The sequence below is a fragment of the Pelophylax lessonae genome (genome assembly GCF_965119305.1).
Source record: "Pelophylax lessonae genome assembly, chromosome: 7".
Lineage (NCBI taxonomy): Eukaryota > Metazoa > Chordata > Amphibia > Anura > Ranidae > Pelophylax > Pelophylax lessonae.
In genome coordinates, this window is record NC_138774.1 from 38,441,713 (window position 1) to 38,458,055 (window position 16,343).

The window sequence follows — 16,343 nt, forward strand, 5'->3', positions numbered from 1 at the left end:
CAATGGCATGCGTTTGCCTTTCGGCCAATCAGGAAGCAGGTCTCGGACCCTCTTCCTGATTGGCCAGGAGGAGGATCCGTGTGACAATAGCGAATTTTCATTCGCTATTGTCACACAAATGGGTGGGCTAGGGTGCACTGCTTTGCGCCCCGGGTCCACCCTTTTTTGAAGCCTATTAGAGCCTCTGGCTCTAATCAGGTGATTAAAAAAAAAACCCACTCTGTGACAGCGCCAGGCTGCTGACTCACTCGCTGCTAAACTGACTGAGCAGTGAGGAGAGGCGGCATAGGCGGTGCTTGGCTTGCAACGCCACCCACCCTACACCAATGGACAGGTGAGGCAAAGTCCAGCCCCACCCCGAGCCAACACGCCCTTTTTCAGCCATAGGGTGCCCGCGCTGGACATCTCCCAGCCTAAAGATGGAGGCAGCCAAAGAGAGTGTGTGAACTGTGTATGTCAGAGTCAGACAGACATAGTGACACTGCGGATGCGCCCCCCCCAGATGTTGCGCCCGGTGCGGCCGGCCCCCCCTGCACCCCCCACGCTACGCCACTGTGGGGGGAGGGGGCTCTTGACATCTAATCCTACAGATTTAACCGGCCCTTTGAGGGCAACCATAATGCGGATGCGGCCCGCAATGAAATTGAGTTTGACACCCCTGGTCTAGATGATAACGGTCACCAGAACAAATAGGGAGGGTAAATCTACTTGGCAGGGGCACAGATAGCAATAAATAAATGGCGAGGTGAGTTTGTGGTGCTGGAACATTTGGATTATCCTATTGGTATTATTATCCAAAATTGCTACAGTGGTGTTTAAACAGAGGGGTTGATTTACTAAAGGCAAAAAGATTGTGCACTTTGCAAAGTGAAGTTGCTCCAGTGATTAATACATTAGGTAAAGCTTCACTCTGCAAAGAATACCCAATCACGTACAAGGAAAATAGGAAAGAACAGCATTATTGCTTGCACGTGATTGGATGAGGAAAGTCAGCAGAGCTTCTTCTCATGTACTAATCTTTAGAGCAACTGCTCTTGCAAAGTGCCCAGTCTATTTGCCTTTAGTAAATCAACCCCATTGTGTCTGGAATCTGGCTGGCAGCTTCTACACATCAAAGGATTTATATAGTTTTCTTGGTTAGTAATGCAATTAAATAATTCTAAGATTGAAAAGCCACACTATAAGTTATTAGTCCAGATACAGTATAGATTAACCACTTTACTACCGCTTACGGGAATACTACTGCGGCAGAGTGGCTCGTTCCCGTCCAGTTACGTAGTATTAACGTGACTGGACTCCTCCCCTTCTGGGCGGCGCTTGCGCGCCGCCGGAGGCTCGCTCCCGCTGTTTTCATTCACAGCGGGAGTCGGGCCAGGGGAGGAGCAGCGGCGATCGCCGCTGCTCTTACCCGATCGTCGGGGATCGAGTCTGGAGATCCGCCCGCTGTGTGTAAACACAGCGGGCGGATCTCCATAATGACAGGGAGTGACAGATCGGACTGTTCAGCATAGCTGGACATCCGATCTGTCCATGAATCACATAGTCACCTCCCCCCCTACACGTCAGTAAGCACCAGGCATACATTAACCCCTCCCTCTCCAATAAAATTAACCCCTTCCCTGCCAGTGTCATTTTTACAGTAACAGTGCATATATATAGCACTGATTACTGCAGTAATGTCACTGGTACCCCCAAAAGTGTCAAAAATGTCAGTCAGGGGTCCGGTCTGTCCGCCGCAATGTCGCAGTCCCGCAAAAAAAATCGCAGATCGCCGCCATTACGCGTTAAAAAAAAAACACCAAAAATGACAGAAATCTTTCCCTTTGTTAGTAAACGCAATAACTTTTGCGCAAACCAATCAAAATACGCTTATTGCGATTTTTTTTACCAAACATATGTAGCATAAAACAAATTGGCAAAAAACTTTTAAAAAAATTGGTTTTTACATCTTTTTTGGGGGGAATTTCATATAAAAAAATGTGAAAAATATTGTTATTTTTTCAAAATAAACGCTCTTTTTTTGTTTATAGCGCAAAAAGTAAAAATCGCACAGGTGATCAAATACCACCAAAAGAAAGCTCTGTTTGTGGGAGAAAAAGGACGTAAATTTCGTTTGGGTACGGCGTCGCACGACCGCGCAATTGTCAGTTGAAGTCGCACAGCGCCGAATCGCAAAAAGTGGCCTGGACGGAAGACAGCAAAATCCTCCGGTTGTAAAGTGGTTAAAGGAGAAGTATGGTCAGAGCTATTTTGGCTGTACTCTTCCTGTAGGTCACAGGAGTGCAGCTCGTTTTGCTCTCCTGTGACCCGTTTTCAGCCAACAACGGGCTAAAAGCCTTTTGTCAGCTGACATCACTCAGCTGGTCAAGGCTCTGGAAAGACCCAGATGCCTGGACCGGCAGCTGGCTCAGCCTCTCAGTGAGCCATGGATAGGCTAACCCAGCTGCTCCCGCCCTCTCCCCAGCCCAGAACTCCAGTGAGCACTGGAGGGGCAGAGCAGAGAGCCACTGACTGACAGTCACAGGCTCTCTTCTCACTGAAGGCCGAGAACTGAGCGATCAGTGGCCTTTAATCGTTCAGTTCTCAGTGCAGAACCGGCAGGGGACAGATGCTGCATCCACGTAGGTGAGTATAATTTTTTTTATTTAACCCAATCCCATACTTCTCTTAATTCCAATGTAATGTCAAGTAGATGACTTTATAAAAGAGCGAACATGTTGCAGGGGCCAGAACACCACATACACTATATCGTCAAAAGTATTAGGACGTCGGCCTTTACACACACTTTAATGGCATCCCAGTCTTAGTCCGTAGGGTTGCCCTTTGTAGCTATAACAGCTTCAACTCTTTTGGAAAGTCTGTCCACCAGGTTTAGAAGTGTATCTATGGGAATGTTTGACCATTCTTAAAGAAGCATATTTGTGAGGTCAGGCACTGATGTTGGAGAGAAGGCCTGGCTCACAGTCTCTGCTCCATTTCTTCCCAATGGTCTTCTATCGGGTTGAGGTCAGGACTCTGTGCAGGCCAGTCAAGCTCCTCCAACCCAAACTCTCTCATCCATGTCTTTATGTACCTTGATTGTGCACTGGCTGAAATCATTTGGTGGAGGGGGATTATGGTGTGGTGTTGTTTTTCAGGGGTTGGGCTTGGCCCCTTAGTTCCAGTGAAGGGAAATCTTAAGGCGTCAGCATACCAAGACATTTTGGACAATTTCATGCTCCCAACTTTGTGGGAACAGTTTGGGGATGGCACCTTCCTGTTCCAACATGACTGCGCACCAGTGCACAAAGCAAGGTCCATAAAGATATGGATGAACGAGTTTGGGGTGGAGGAACTTGACTGGCCTGCACCTCAACCTGATAGAACACCTTTGGGATGAATTAGACAGAAGACTGCAATCCAGGCCTTCCTGTTCAACATCAGTGCCTGACCTCACAAATGGACTTCAGAAAGAATGGTCAAACATTAGGAATGACACTCCTAAACCTTGTGGACAGCCTTCCCAGAAGAGTTGAAGCTGTTATAGCTGCAAAGGGTGGGCCAACTCAATATTGAACCCTACGGACTAAGACTGGGATGTCATTAAAGTTCATGTGTGTGTAAAGGCAGGCGTCCCAATACTTTTGGTAATATAGTCCATATTACATCCCTATTCCAGTCCAGTCTGTCTACATTGCTTTCCTATTTTGAAGTCCTTATGAAGGAGGGTGAATTTTGTTCCCCAAAATGCGGCAACTCTTTTATAAAGTCATCTACTTACATTGGAATAAAGTTAAATTTGGAGTATTAAGTATTCAATTTTAGTGTAGTGCTTCAATCTCAGATTTATTAGGTAGAAAAAAAGTGGATCTAACCATTCTCTACATTGTTCAAAAGCTAAAAAAAAAAAAAAGTTTTGGCTATACATTTTATAGATGTCTTTTTTCCACTTGGAGACCAGTCAGTAGTGTAGCACTTCCATATGAAATGATAGAGACGTGTCCTTCGCCTACAGATTTTGGCACTATAAGTTGACCCTCATTCCCATAGCTGGGGATATATGAACACGGGATAGTGTACAGTACAGGATATTCTCTTGTATAAGCAGTTTTCCTCGGATGGGTACAGGGAAGGGTGTATTCGGGACTCCTTGTTGATGGATATTACAGACTTCACTGGCATTTTTACTGTGAAATATTTACAGCTGCCAGTTTCCATTCTCTCAGCCCTGCGACGTCCAGACACCTGCGAGGCTCTGCAAACCTCAGAAATTCTCAGTGAGGCACCGTAGACTGAGGCGTGTGTACGCCCTGTGTATCTGCAATGTTCTGCAGCTTTGTGACCCTCTGCAATGCTCTGCAGCCAGTCACAGGTCTGTAGCTCTGCGCTTCTCTCTACAACGCTGTGCTCCTAAATGTGCCCCCCTTTACCAGAGGCGTAACTAGAACCTTCAGGGCCCCGATGCAAGAAACCATGAAAGGCCCCCCAGACCCCTGGCCGGTGCCCTTCCCTTCAAGCCTGGGGCACATCCCACTGATCCTGGGGCCCTTTACTCTCGTTGCGGGGCCCTTTATTATGGTCCCGCAGCGGGACCCTTTCACAAGTTCTGCAGTGGGCCCCCTTCCTGCCATCTTAGGGCCTCCCCACGGTGGTGGAATGCCAGGGCCCGGTCGCAAGTGTGACCTTTGCGATCCTGGAAGTTCACCCACTGGTGTCAGTAGTTTTATTTTTTGGTATTTTAATTGTATTATTTGTTATCATTTTATTTTATTTTTTTACAATGCCACTGACTATGACTCTGTCCATTCAGAAAAGGAAGGAGCTGGTCATACATATTTACAGCAGACCCCTTCCTGGTTCTCTATTGTGACACATCCCCTGCAGCAGCCGGCAGGAGAGGGGAGGGAGCACAATTTGGGGGGGGGGGGGACCAGGGGAGCACACAGGGGCCCAGAGACAGCAGAACACAAGTGAACTGGATAGGAGGAGTGGCGGGGGCAGCATACAGAGGAACCAATCTCCTCCATTTTCCTCCTGCAGCTACAGGAGGAAAAAGGAGGACAGTGATTTCTCTACATTCTGCCCCTGCCGCCCCTCCTATCCAGGTGTACAGGGGAGTCACACAGGCCCCCCGGAGCATGGGGCCCAGTTGCAATTGCAACCCCTGCAACCCATGTAGTTACGCCCCTGCTCTTTACCGTGCTCTAAGGTGAGGTGTTCCTCTTCAAAGAATATGCAAGAATATGAAAGCTAATAATTGTTACTTGTAGGTACCAGTGGCGGTTGGTGATAAAAAAAATTTGGGGGGGCGCAAACTAACCCCTCCAGGTCCTTACCCGCAAATAGAGCCTCCAGCCAGGCTTCCATGTTTCAACTCTTTAGCCTCCTGATTGGACGGGACAAGAAGCCGGAAACTGGGAGTGACGCAATGTCGAATTTGACCAGATAAAGATGGTGACAGCTCAGTGCTGGAGGGCTCCATTTAAAGGGTAACTCTGTCATCTTGTGCTAGTATGCCGTTTTTGGCATAAACCCTCAGGGGCCCAATTAAAAAAAAAAAAAATCATTAAAAAAAGGGGATTCACTCCAAAAATAAAGAGATTATTCTCCCTCTCTACAAGACTCTGGTCCGGCCACATCTGGAGTATGCTGTCCAGTTCTGGGCACCGGTCCTCAGGAAGGATGTGCTGGAACTGGAAAGAGTCCAGGGAAGGGCAACAAAGATAAATAGGGGAATGGAGGGCATCGACTATGAGGAAAGACTACAAGCACTGAACTTATTCTCTCCGTAGAAGAGACGATTGAGGGAGGATATGATATCAATGTACAAATACTGTACTGGTGACCCTAGCAATAAGGAACAAACTATTCAGAGAAAGGGAATACAATAAGACACGTGGCCACTCACTAAAACTAGGGGAAAGGCGGTTTAACCTTAAAATACGTAAGGGGTTCTTCACTGTCAGAGCAGTAAGGATGTGGAATTCTCTTCCACAAGCAGTGGTATCAGCAGGGAGCATTGATAGTTTCAAAAAACTATTAGATGGGCACCTTGAAGACCACAACATACAGGGGTATACAATGTACGGTTAACAGCAAACACACACACACATCATAGGTTGAACTGGATGGACTGATGTCTTTTTTCAACCTCACTAACTATGTAACTATGTAACTATGTAGTAGAGTTGACTACCGCTTTTATTAAAATAATATCTGGTGATCCAGCCATGAAGGTCTTTATTCTGGCATTTCTTGTTATAGGGTGACAACACCCTGTCCTCCCCTCCTAATTGAGTTGTCACCTGGTCCTTCACTTTTCCAATGGAGACTATAAATAGCAGGTTGCTCAGGCGATTCTCAGTGTTGTCACCTTTCGGAAACCGCCCTGAGAAATGAAGTAATTTGGGAGTGCATTTAGGAGAGAAAAGGCCCAAAGAGAATACAGCAGCACTGATATGGAAAAAAAAAAGAGGTGGAAACATTATTTAAAAAAAAAAAAAATAGATGGCAGTTGTTTAGGATGCACAGTGCTAGATCAAAGTAAGGGGTTGATTTACTTAAAGGCAAATAGACTGTGCACTTTGCAAGTGCAGTTGCTTCAGAGCTTAGTAATTGAGGTAAAGCTTCACGTTGCAAAGAATACCCAATCACATGCAAGGAAAATAAACAGCATTTTTGTTTGCATGTGATTGGATGATGGAAGTCAACAGAGTTCCTGCTCATTTACTAAGTTCTGGAGCAACTACTCTTACAGTGTGCAACTGCACTTTGCAAAGTGCACAGTCTATTTCGCCTTCAGGAAATCAACCCCTCAGTGTCATTCAGTTAGGATTTACATTCACTTTATCGTGACTGTAAACGATCACCTTGTAAAACAACCCATTCAGATTAAAATAGAAATGAAAGGCAAAACATTTGTGTATAGATATGAAAAAACATTATAAATACCTTTTTTTCCCTTTTTATAATGGGATCACATTCCCTCTGTTCTCAGCAGCATAAGAGCTGGGGGAGGAGAAGCAGCAGTACACTAATCTTCCCAGTGAATGGCTGTGCAGTGGGGTGTGTCAGGAAAAGTCTGATCATTGAAGGAGAGCAGGCTGAGTTCCCAGCATAGCTAGAGAACTGACCATGCTGTGCTCTCATGCTTAGTGTGGTCAGTTTTTAATAGGCAAGCAGAGAGATTGACAGGAACACCAGGGATTTCACATAAAGGAAACAATACAAAGATAACAGAATACATTCTCATACACAGTATAGAAGCTTATATGACATTCAAGGGCCATCATCCGTATTGTATATATAGAAACCTACATGACCCCCAATGGGTGTATTAACTTGGCCATTTCTGATGTACGATATATGGTCAGATACTCTTTTCCAAAGAGGTCTGATCTACATGACCCCCAATGGGTGTATTAACTTGGCCATTTCTGACGTACAATATCTACATGACCACCAATGGGTGTATCAACTTGGCCATTTCTGATGTACGATATATGGTCGGATACTCTTTTCCAAAGTGGTCTGATCTACATGACCCCCAATGGGTGTATCAACTTGGCCATTTCTGATGTACAATACCTACATGACCACCAATGGGTGTATCAACTTGGCCATTTCTGATGTACGATATATGGTCGGATACTCTTTTCCAAAGTGGTCTGATCTACATGACCCCCAATGGGTGTATTAACCTGGCCATTTCTCATGTACGATACCTACATGACCACCCATGGGTGTATTAACTTGGCCATTTCTGATGTACAATACCTACATGACCCCCAATGGGTGTATTAATTTGACCATTTCTGATGTACAATACCTACATGACCCCCAATGGGTGTATTAACTTGGCCATTTCTGATGTACGATACCTACATGACCACCAATGGGTGTATTAATTTGGCCATTTCTGACGTACGATACCTACATGACCTCCAATGGGTATATTAACTTGCCCATTTCTGATGTACAATACCTACATTACCCCCAATGGGTGTATGAACTTAGCCATTTCTGACGTATGATGCCTACATGACCCCCAATGGGTGTATTATTTTGGCCATTTCTGATGTACAATACCTACATGACCCCCAATGGGGGTATTAACTTGGCCATTTCTGACGTATGATACCGACATGACCTCCAATGGGTGTATTAACTTGGCCATTTCTGACATGCGATTTCTCATACACAGCAGGCACATATCAGGAATATGAAGTTTTGGGGTAACAAACACTTTAAGTTTCTCTGCATGGATATATCTGTATGCAATGCTCTGCAACAATGGTTCTCTGTACAGTTGTAATACTGAGCTTCATCGACCGCACGTGGGACAGTAATGTCACCAGTGGGCCTGCAGCCACACAATATGAGGAGAGGTCACAGGAGGTGACTCAAACCCACGAGGGGCTTTTAAAAAACAACAGAATATAATTTGTATCTTTTCACCTCCCCGTTTGTTTCTACTGCTTTCTTAAAAAAAGAATTCAAATTCTTTTTTACATTCTGCTATATAACATTCCCAAAAAAAAAAAAAGAAAAAAGTTAAAAATCAAATTTTTTCATCCTTTTAGGCCAATTTGTTTTCTGCTACATATTTTTTTTATGCGCCGTTCACATTGGGGCGATCCGACTTCCCGGGGCGACCTCCGAGGTCACGGTGCGAGCAGCGCGCCGCGACCTCGGAGCGGCCGGCATGGACTTCATAACATCGAAGTCTATGACGGTCGCTCCGGGTCGCCCCAAAGAAGCTCCGGACCCTTTTTCTAAGTCGGAGCGACTTGTGTCGCTCCTATTAGAACGGGTCCGCAGCTTCCCTATGGAAGGCGACCTACGGCGACCTGTCAGGCGACCAGGTCGCCTGACAGGTCGCCCCAGTGTAAATGGGGACTCAGCAGAATTTTTATTTATATTTATTTATTTATTTATTTTTACTAAGAATGGCGGCGATCTGCGATTTTTAGCAGGACTGCGATATTGCGGTGGACAGATCGGACCCCTAACTGACCTTTTTGACACTTTTGGGGGACCAGTGACATTACTACAGTAATCAGTGCTAAAAATAGGCAGTTACTGTACTAATGACACTGGCAGGGAAGGAGGGTTAACACTGTGGGTGATCAAAGGGTTAAATGAGAGCCTAGGGGGTGTTTTCTAACTGTGGGGCGTGTGGCTTGTGAAATGACCATAGAGACCTGTGAACCTATATAGAAGGATCACGGTCGGCTGTGTTTACATCAGCTGACCGCTCTTCTCTCTCAGCGGGGAGCGATCGCGTGTACCCGACAGGAATCGTGGCCGCTGGCCCGGTGCATCAGCATCCCCGCTGCCTAGTTGGGGCGGGAGCGCACCGCCGGCGACACACGCTCACCACCCCCACCACACGCGCAACCGACGTAGTACTACGTTGTTTCGCCAGCCTGCCGCAGTAAAATGGTGTGGTCGGCAAGTGGTTAAAAAAGACCTCTTATTTCAATTTGTTTTTAGTATTCTATCTCACAGGGAATAAAGTAGAATTTCGTTTTGTTTCATTTTCATTTGAAAAAAAAAAAAAAATACATAATTTCGTTCTGTTATAGTCGTTATGCTACGTTAGCTCATTTTTGGATAATTCGTTATTTCTGTGGAGTATAGATATTTTTTAAAAACAAATTGATTCGTTTTATTGTTTAATTGTTTCATTTATGGATAATTTGGTTTTTATATATTTATATATATATTAGTGATAACGATTCGGAATTTGGGAAGTGGTTTGACTTACTCCGTTTGATTTACTCTGTGCCAGTAATCAACACAAAAGGAATCAACTGATTGGACCAGAAAACTGTAACTCCCTTTCCGCTTGCTCAGTTGCTCACTAATAGAATAAAAACGAATTGATACGATTGAATTTAGATCATTCATTATGCCATTACAAGTCAACCTGCTGCTTCATAAGACCTTTAACAAATTAACGAATCGTGCCAGAATTTATTCCTTATTTTCGTTATAACTTCTTTCGTATTAGTTGAAATTCGTTATTTTTTTCTTCAGACGTTCAGATGCATCCAAGGATGCAAAATTAGTCCGAATTTTGATTTGTTGCATCACAAATCGTACATGCCCAGAACAAAGTACATGTAATACTTTCTCCTATGTTCCTACATGCTTTGTAAGTCTAGCTATGACGTTAGACAGGGTGCCTCTCCTTCCCCCACAGCTGTCCGACAACGTAGCTAGCAAGGAGACAGCTTCCTGAAAACCAGGGCTTGTCAGTCTTCCATCCCTCTGCATTCTTTTTCCTTCTCTTGTCTCAGGCAAAAGCTTGAAGCCAAGTGAAGAGCTGGTTATAAAGCAGCCACCTCCTTATTAGCTACGTTGACGAACCGCTGCCGAGGAAGAAGTGGCGCCCTGTCCAACAACATAGCAAGGCGGTGGCTGCTTATAACCGGCACTTGACTTGAAATTCCACCAAAAGAAAGCTCTATTTATGGGAAAAAAAGGACATACATTTGATTTGGGTACAGTGTTGCACGACTGCGCAATTGTCAGTTAAAGTAACGCAGTGCCGTTTCACAGAAAAAGGTCTGGTCATGAAGGAGAGTAAATCTTTCAGTGGTCAAGTGGGAAATATTAAGAGCTCTAGCACCTCTAATGCATGTACTATTGAGAGAAGATAGCAGAAAAGGTGTCCCATTAGAGGATTTCTCTTCTACTCTTGATCTGGTGATAACTGTCACATTTTAGATTTGTCCTCATTTCTTGTCCTGGTGTAGCACCAATGATCATTCCACATTCTAATTTGCTCTTATGTTTGGAGAAACAACAACTGAACCTCTTGACCCGGTCTGCAAGCTTTATGCTTTGAGCTACATGTTTCACTGTTTGAATATTTCCCATAATGAGCAAGTGACCCTTGTCCTCTGTGAAAGTGTCCTCTGAGCGTATGTGTATGCAGGGGCAGCCATGTTGTTTATTACACACTGCTTATTAGTGAAGTACAATGACGGTGCATCTCACTGCCCCTCTTATATCACTGCATAACTAAAGCCAGGGTCATAGCTCAGTTCATATACGTCCATGGAAAACATACTTGGTAGTGCAAGTGGCTTATCCTGCAACTAGTTTTCTTGCAACAGCAACAATATTGGCTGCACTATCTGACTTATGCCTCCTACACACGCGTCGTGAATTTTCGGCCAACGTCCGATCTGCCGATTTTTGGCTTGTTAGTATGATGCTTTCGACAACCGACTCCGACTTTTCGGCCGAAAAAAATCTGGTGTGCAGGCTATAAAATTTTTGTCGGCCGTCAACACAACGGCCGATTTTCCGTCAGTCAGTACAGATTTTGGCAGACAAAAATCTGATGAGCAAGACAGGGCATGCTCAGAGAAGAAAAACACACGGAAAGTAAACCAGCACATGACATCACTTCTGAAGTTGATTTTTGTTGGTCGAAAAAATTTGTGTGCAGTCTAGGCACATTCCAACCAACAAAAGACAACTCTGGACAAAAGACGGCCGATCGGTCGGCCGATAATCGGTGCGTGTGTACGAGGCTTTATAGATAGCCAGTAGACAGCATATCCATATAAGTCATGAAAAAGTATCTTGAAAATCTGACATAGCAAACAGGCAAAGATTTAAAACCATGTCTGAAATTTCTTTTTGCTAACAGATTCAATTGCAACGTCAACTGAAAAATTATTTGAGAGCCAAAAATGGTCCAGATGTGACTCTCTTTGCTCACCTCCTTTTTTATTGTCTTTTTCCTTGCAGCTGACCCTGTTGACATCCTGAAGGGTCTGAAATTTAACACACAACCTGAAGGTGTAAAGAAGACCTCTGGCCTTTGTCCGGCCCGACGTTCAAGCACTGGTGGAGATGTGGCCTACAAGATTTCAAAGCAAGCTCAGATCAGCGCCCCTACGAGGCAGTTATTTCCAGGTACCTCTATTGCACCTTTAGAAGTTTGGGTGGGAGCAGGAGAGGGCTGGCAAAGAATAAACCAAGCCTAATGCCCATATGGTCAGTCTTGTTTTGATAAAAACTTGGAAAGAGAGATAGATAAGAATTCGGATGTGCTATACAAAGTTGACTTATTCTGATTATTTGTCAGCAACCAATCAGATTCTTCAGATATTTAAGTAGTTGGTGAAGTCTAAAAAGCTGTTTTTTTGGGGGGAGGGTTCTTGCCATTGTCTTGTTCTGATCCCCCCATCCTCCCACCCAGGGCTGCTGTTAGAAATCGTGGGGCCCCGTACAGACTACCTGGCAGGGCCCCCCAAGAAAATATTAAAGATATATTTAGCTAAAATTACAACAAAATCACTATTTGCAGACACAAATATAACATAACTCACATAATTCCTGCTAAATCTAAAAAAAAAAAAACAATGTTAATAAATAAAAATGAAGATGAGATGCAAAAAATATACAGGCTGGGCAGTTGGAGCTCCATCGTGATCTGAGAGACAGAGGGAGAGAAACAAAGTTACAAATAAACTCCTGAGCAGGGATAACATTAGAGCCTGTGCTGGGAGGGGGGCCCACACAGGGAGGGGGATTAGTGAGGGACAATTGTCTCTTTCTTAGCAGATAAAAGCTGATAGCAGGGAGAGGGACAGATCAGATTCAGGTGCTGGAGGAAGATTTCTGTATTTGTTGTCCATCACTAATCCCCCTCTCTGTGTGGGTCCCCCTGTGTGATTGGGCCCCCTACAAGAGGGCTGGTGGTCCCCCTCCTATCAGCGGCCCTGCTCCCACCCCTCCCATTTGGGATCCCCAGTCAAAGTCCTGCTAGGGGAACATGTGACATGACTGTGCACATTGGGGAAGCAAGGGGCCTGAACAGCCAATTGGCTGTGTTCCAAACAGATGGAAAATGGAAGGCTTACCATAGGTGTGCAATTATTGACGAATTGGGCATAGCCTGAATTTGCCAGAAATACCTTGGAGTCATGGTGGGGATTAGAGTAGTTGAAAGGTCAGTTTAGGCATGCATAGGTGTCTAGCTTAAGGCAGGAAGGTGAGTTTAGGTTTTTTATGACATGTTCTCTTTAATTATAAGTTTTGGGTGGACTGATTCTTTTAATAAAGAAGAAATTGAATATCCAATTGTCTCCAGTAATAATAGTGGTCTGTTAGGATGTTTCTGTGTTACATCACTGCCCTCAACCTCAGTAATATTTTGTGATGATCTTAAACATTGGTGGGCTGCAATTGTTCAGTGAACTCCCAAGAACCAGTAATCACCCATGGGGATGCCGCCATGTGTCTGCAGAGCTAACATTTTATACTCTTGCAGGTAAATTCCCAGAAGACTTCTCCATTATGGCCCTATTCCGGGCGAAGACTGGGACGCAGGCCTTCCTTTTTTCCATATACAACGGGGATGGAATACAGCAGATCGGAGTAGAGGTGGGACGCTCTCCTGTCTTCCTGTATGAAGACCAGCACGGAAATCCCAAACCTGAAGACTATGCTTTATTCAGCGGGGTCAATCTGGCCGATGGAAAGTCAGTAAATATAGCTTTTTTTTTTCAATTTTTTCTTGACTCATTTTTTATGCTCCTCTGACTGCTTCAATTCCATATAGTGGGCTCCATTCACTAAAGCATATTGCATACGATATTTGGGTCATGTGACACATTTTTCCCGAATATCACATGTGAGACTGAAAATGTCAATTGAATTCACTATCCCTTTATGCAGTATTTACCTAAAAAAGCAAAGATGCTCAGTAAATACCGCATAAAAAAGCATTAAAGTTAATTCACTAAAGAAAATAAATAAGTAAATGCATGTGATAAATAAGAAGTGGTCCAGGCATGCAATAGTTAAAGAACGTATTTCATTTCAGCTGGGTGTCATGCAGCTGGCACCCACAGGCGTTCTTAACAACCAGAAAGTAGATGGTTGTTAAGAGCCGGCAGCTGCCAGTGTGCCTAACAACCAGTGAATAGCTGGTTGTTAAGGAGCAGACACTTGCCGCATCCTAAACAACTATGACTTATCTGCTGTTAGCGGGATTCCCTGCTGACAGCAGAATGAAAACAAAAGAAGAGCGGGCAAAAAAATACAAACAGTGTGGCAGTCCCCCCAATCCATACCAGACTCAGGCCTGGTATGGATTTTGAGAGGGACCCATGCCAAAATATTTAAAAAATGATGTGGCCCCCCCCCCAAATATGTAGCAGACCCTTATCTGAGCATGAAGCCCGGCAGGCCAGGAAATTGGGGGGGGGGGGGAGCTAGCAAGGAGCACCCCCCTTGAAACATACCAGGCCACATGCCCTCAACCGTGGCCTGGTGGTTGTGGGGCTTAGGGGTGACTTATCAAAATCTGGATTCCCCCTTTAACAAGTGGCCCCTCTAGATCGCAGCCCCCCATGTGAATGTGTATAGGGTACATACAGTAGTTCCCCAACTCATTCGCCAAAAAAATTGGCAAGATGAATTAAAACAAAGAGTTTTTGACAAGCCATTTATTAAAAAAAAAAAGTCTCCCGAGGAAAATCCAACGTAATTTACGATGAACACCGGCCACACCCAACGCTTGGCTCCTGCTGAATGACAGCTCTGCAGCCTACCCGCAGCTAAATAAGCTAAGGAGCAGGGTCACATGGTGACCCCACCCCCTTGTGAGGTCATCGAACAACCATGCTCCAGTTAATGATGTCACGAGGGGGCGGGGTCATAACTTGACTTACATGAAAAGCTGTTTATATTTCTGGATCTGTTTTAAAATCCATGGATGACCTAAAGTAACCTCTGGTTTTGGATTTCATGTCATGTAGTTTGAGTTTCATGACTTTGTGTTGGGCGTTCTTGAATTTATTGTACAAGACTAAGGATGGAATGGAGACTATTGGCGCTTTTCCACTGCATGGAACCAAACGGTTCGGCTCGCTTTTGTGCTTTTCCACTGCTGGTACCGCATGGTATGGTGTAGGAACGGTTCGGTACGGTACGGCGGCACTTTTCCACTGCATGGAACCGAACGGTACAGCTCTCAAAAACAGTACCACCTCTATTGCGGTTCCAAGAGGTACCATACCGATACCATATCCCACAATCCTTTGCATGCAGTCACTACTAGCCACTGATTGGTCAGAGAATCCCACGCACCCCGTTGTTATCCCACCCACTTAACTTTAGTACTACTTTAGTGGAAAAGCAAACCACACCGTACCGTACCGAACCGTTCCAACACCGTACCATGCGGTACCAACAGTGGAAAAGCAAACCGGGCCAAGCAGGGCCAAGTAGAGCCGAGTAGAGCCGAGCCGGTACTTGCAGTGGAAAAGTGCCATTTGTTGGGCTGTGTTGGGAACTTGACAGGGACTCTTTAAATGCTCAGTTTAGCCCCAAAAAAATACATAATGGTTAGAAGAAGACACTGGTGGCTTCAGTAATTTGTTGCTTATTGTAGCAAACAGGGACCTTCAAGAGAACTTAGTGTCCAGGACTTCCCAAATGCCCAACATTTGTGCTGTGTTAAGGACACTTTAAATGTCAATCATGTCCAGAAATAATGTCCAGGTTCTAGGTAGACTACATTGGGTTCAATAACTGGCTACCTTCAGAGAGCAATCAGGAGCCTTAAATAGGAGATGTGACCTGGGACTTTCCAACCTTCTGCTCTCCTCTTTGCCCTAGTAAGTCCTCTGGCTTGGCTTTATGTTAGCATGTGGTCCCGAGTGACCCTTTGGCGCATCTCTATTATTTCCTGTGTATGGTCCAGCATGGGAAGCGTGTCCAAATAGTTCAGCCTAAAAACAGAAAGTAGGTCACTAAACTTGCCAGTATCTACCCAAAACCGAAAAACTCAGTTTGGGAAGAGTAGTTTTGCTGGACACAGAAGAAAAAAATAGTTGAATATATTTAGAGGAGCATGCCGGGAGTTCCTTTTTATGCTGCACAAAGATTTTTAAGATAACAAAAAGCTGGTCATAGATAAAGTGATTTTCTCTTGATTCCCCCCATTAACACAGTCAGTGTTGATGGGAGAATCCCACCTGTGGAGCCATTGTGTTCTCCCGGCATGGGGGGGGGCATCCCCACTGGGAGAACACAGTGATTACTGCTAGCAGCTATGATAGCCGCTAGCAATAATCGCATATAAAATCCAACAGGCAGGTTATTCCAAAGATGATCGATCGATCAATCAACTTGGGTATATTCAGCCTGCCCATACATGGTTAGAGATTCGAACTGTCTACGGTCAGTTTAGGGCACATTCTTTGATAAAGAGAACCATCATAGCTCCCAACTGTACCTCTGTGCCTCTTTCCTCCTCATTTGCCCCTCATTTTGGTCCCCATTTTGGTCTCTCCTTTAAAGAGGGTGTGGTGGTGGTAGTGGTGGGGGTG

General features: G+C 44.8%; 1 protein-coding gene across 1 annotated transcript in view; it reads left to right on the top strand.

Moving 5' to 3' along the window:
* The window catches only part of LOC309559991 (uncharacterized protein), a 217,167-nt gene that overhangs the window by 77,488 nt on the left and 123,336 nt on the right, over window positions 1-16,343 (top strand). The window contains exons 2-3 of the mRNA XM_082263472.1: window positions 11,749-11,916; window positions 13,277-13,487. Of these exons, the coding sequence (XP_082119598.1) occupies window positions 11,749-11,916; window positions 13,277-13,487 (379 nt within the window). The remainder of the gene's footprint in view (window positions 1-11,748; window positions 11,917-13,276; window positions 13,488-16,343) is intronic.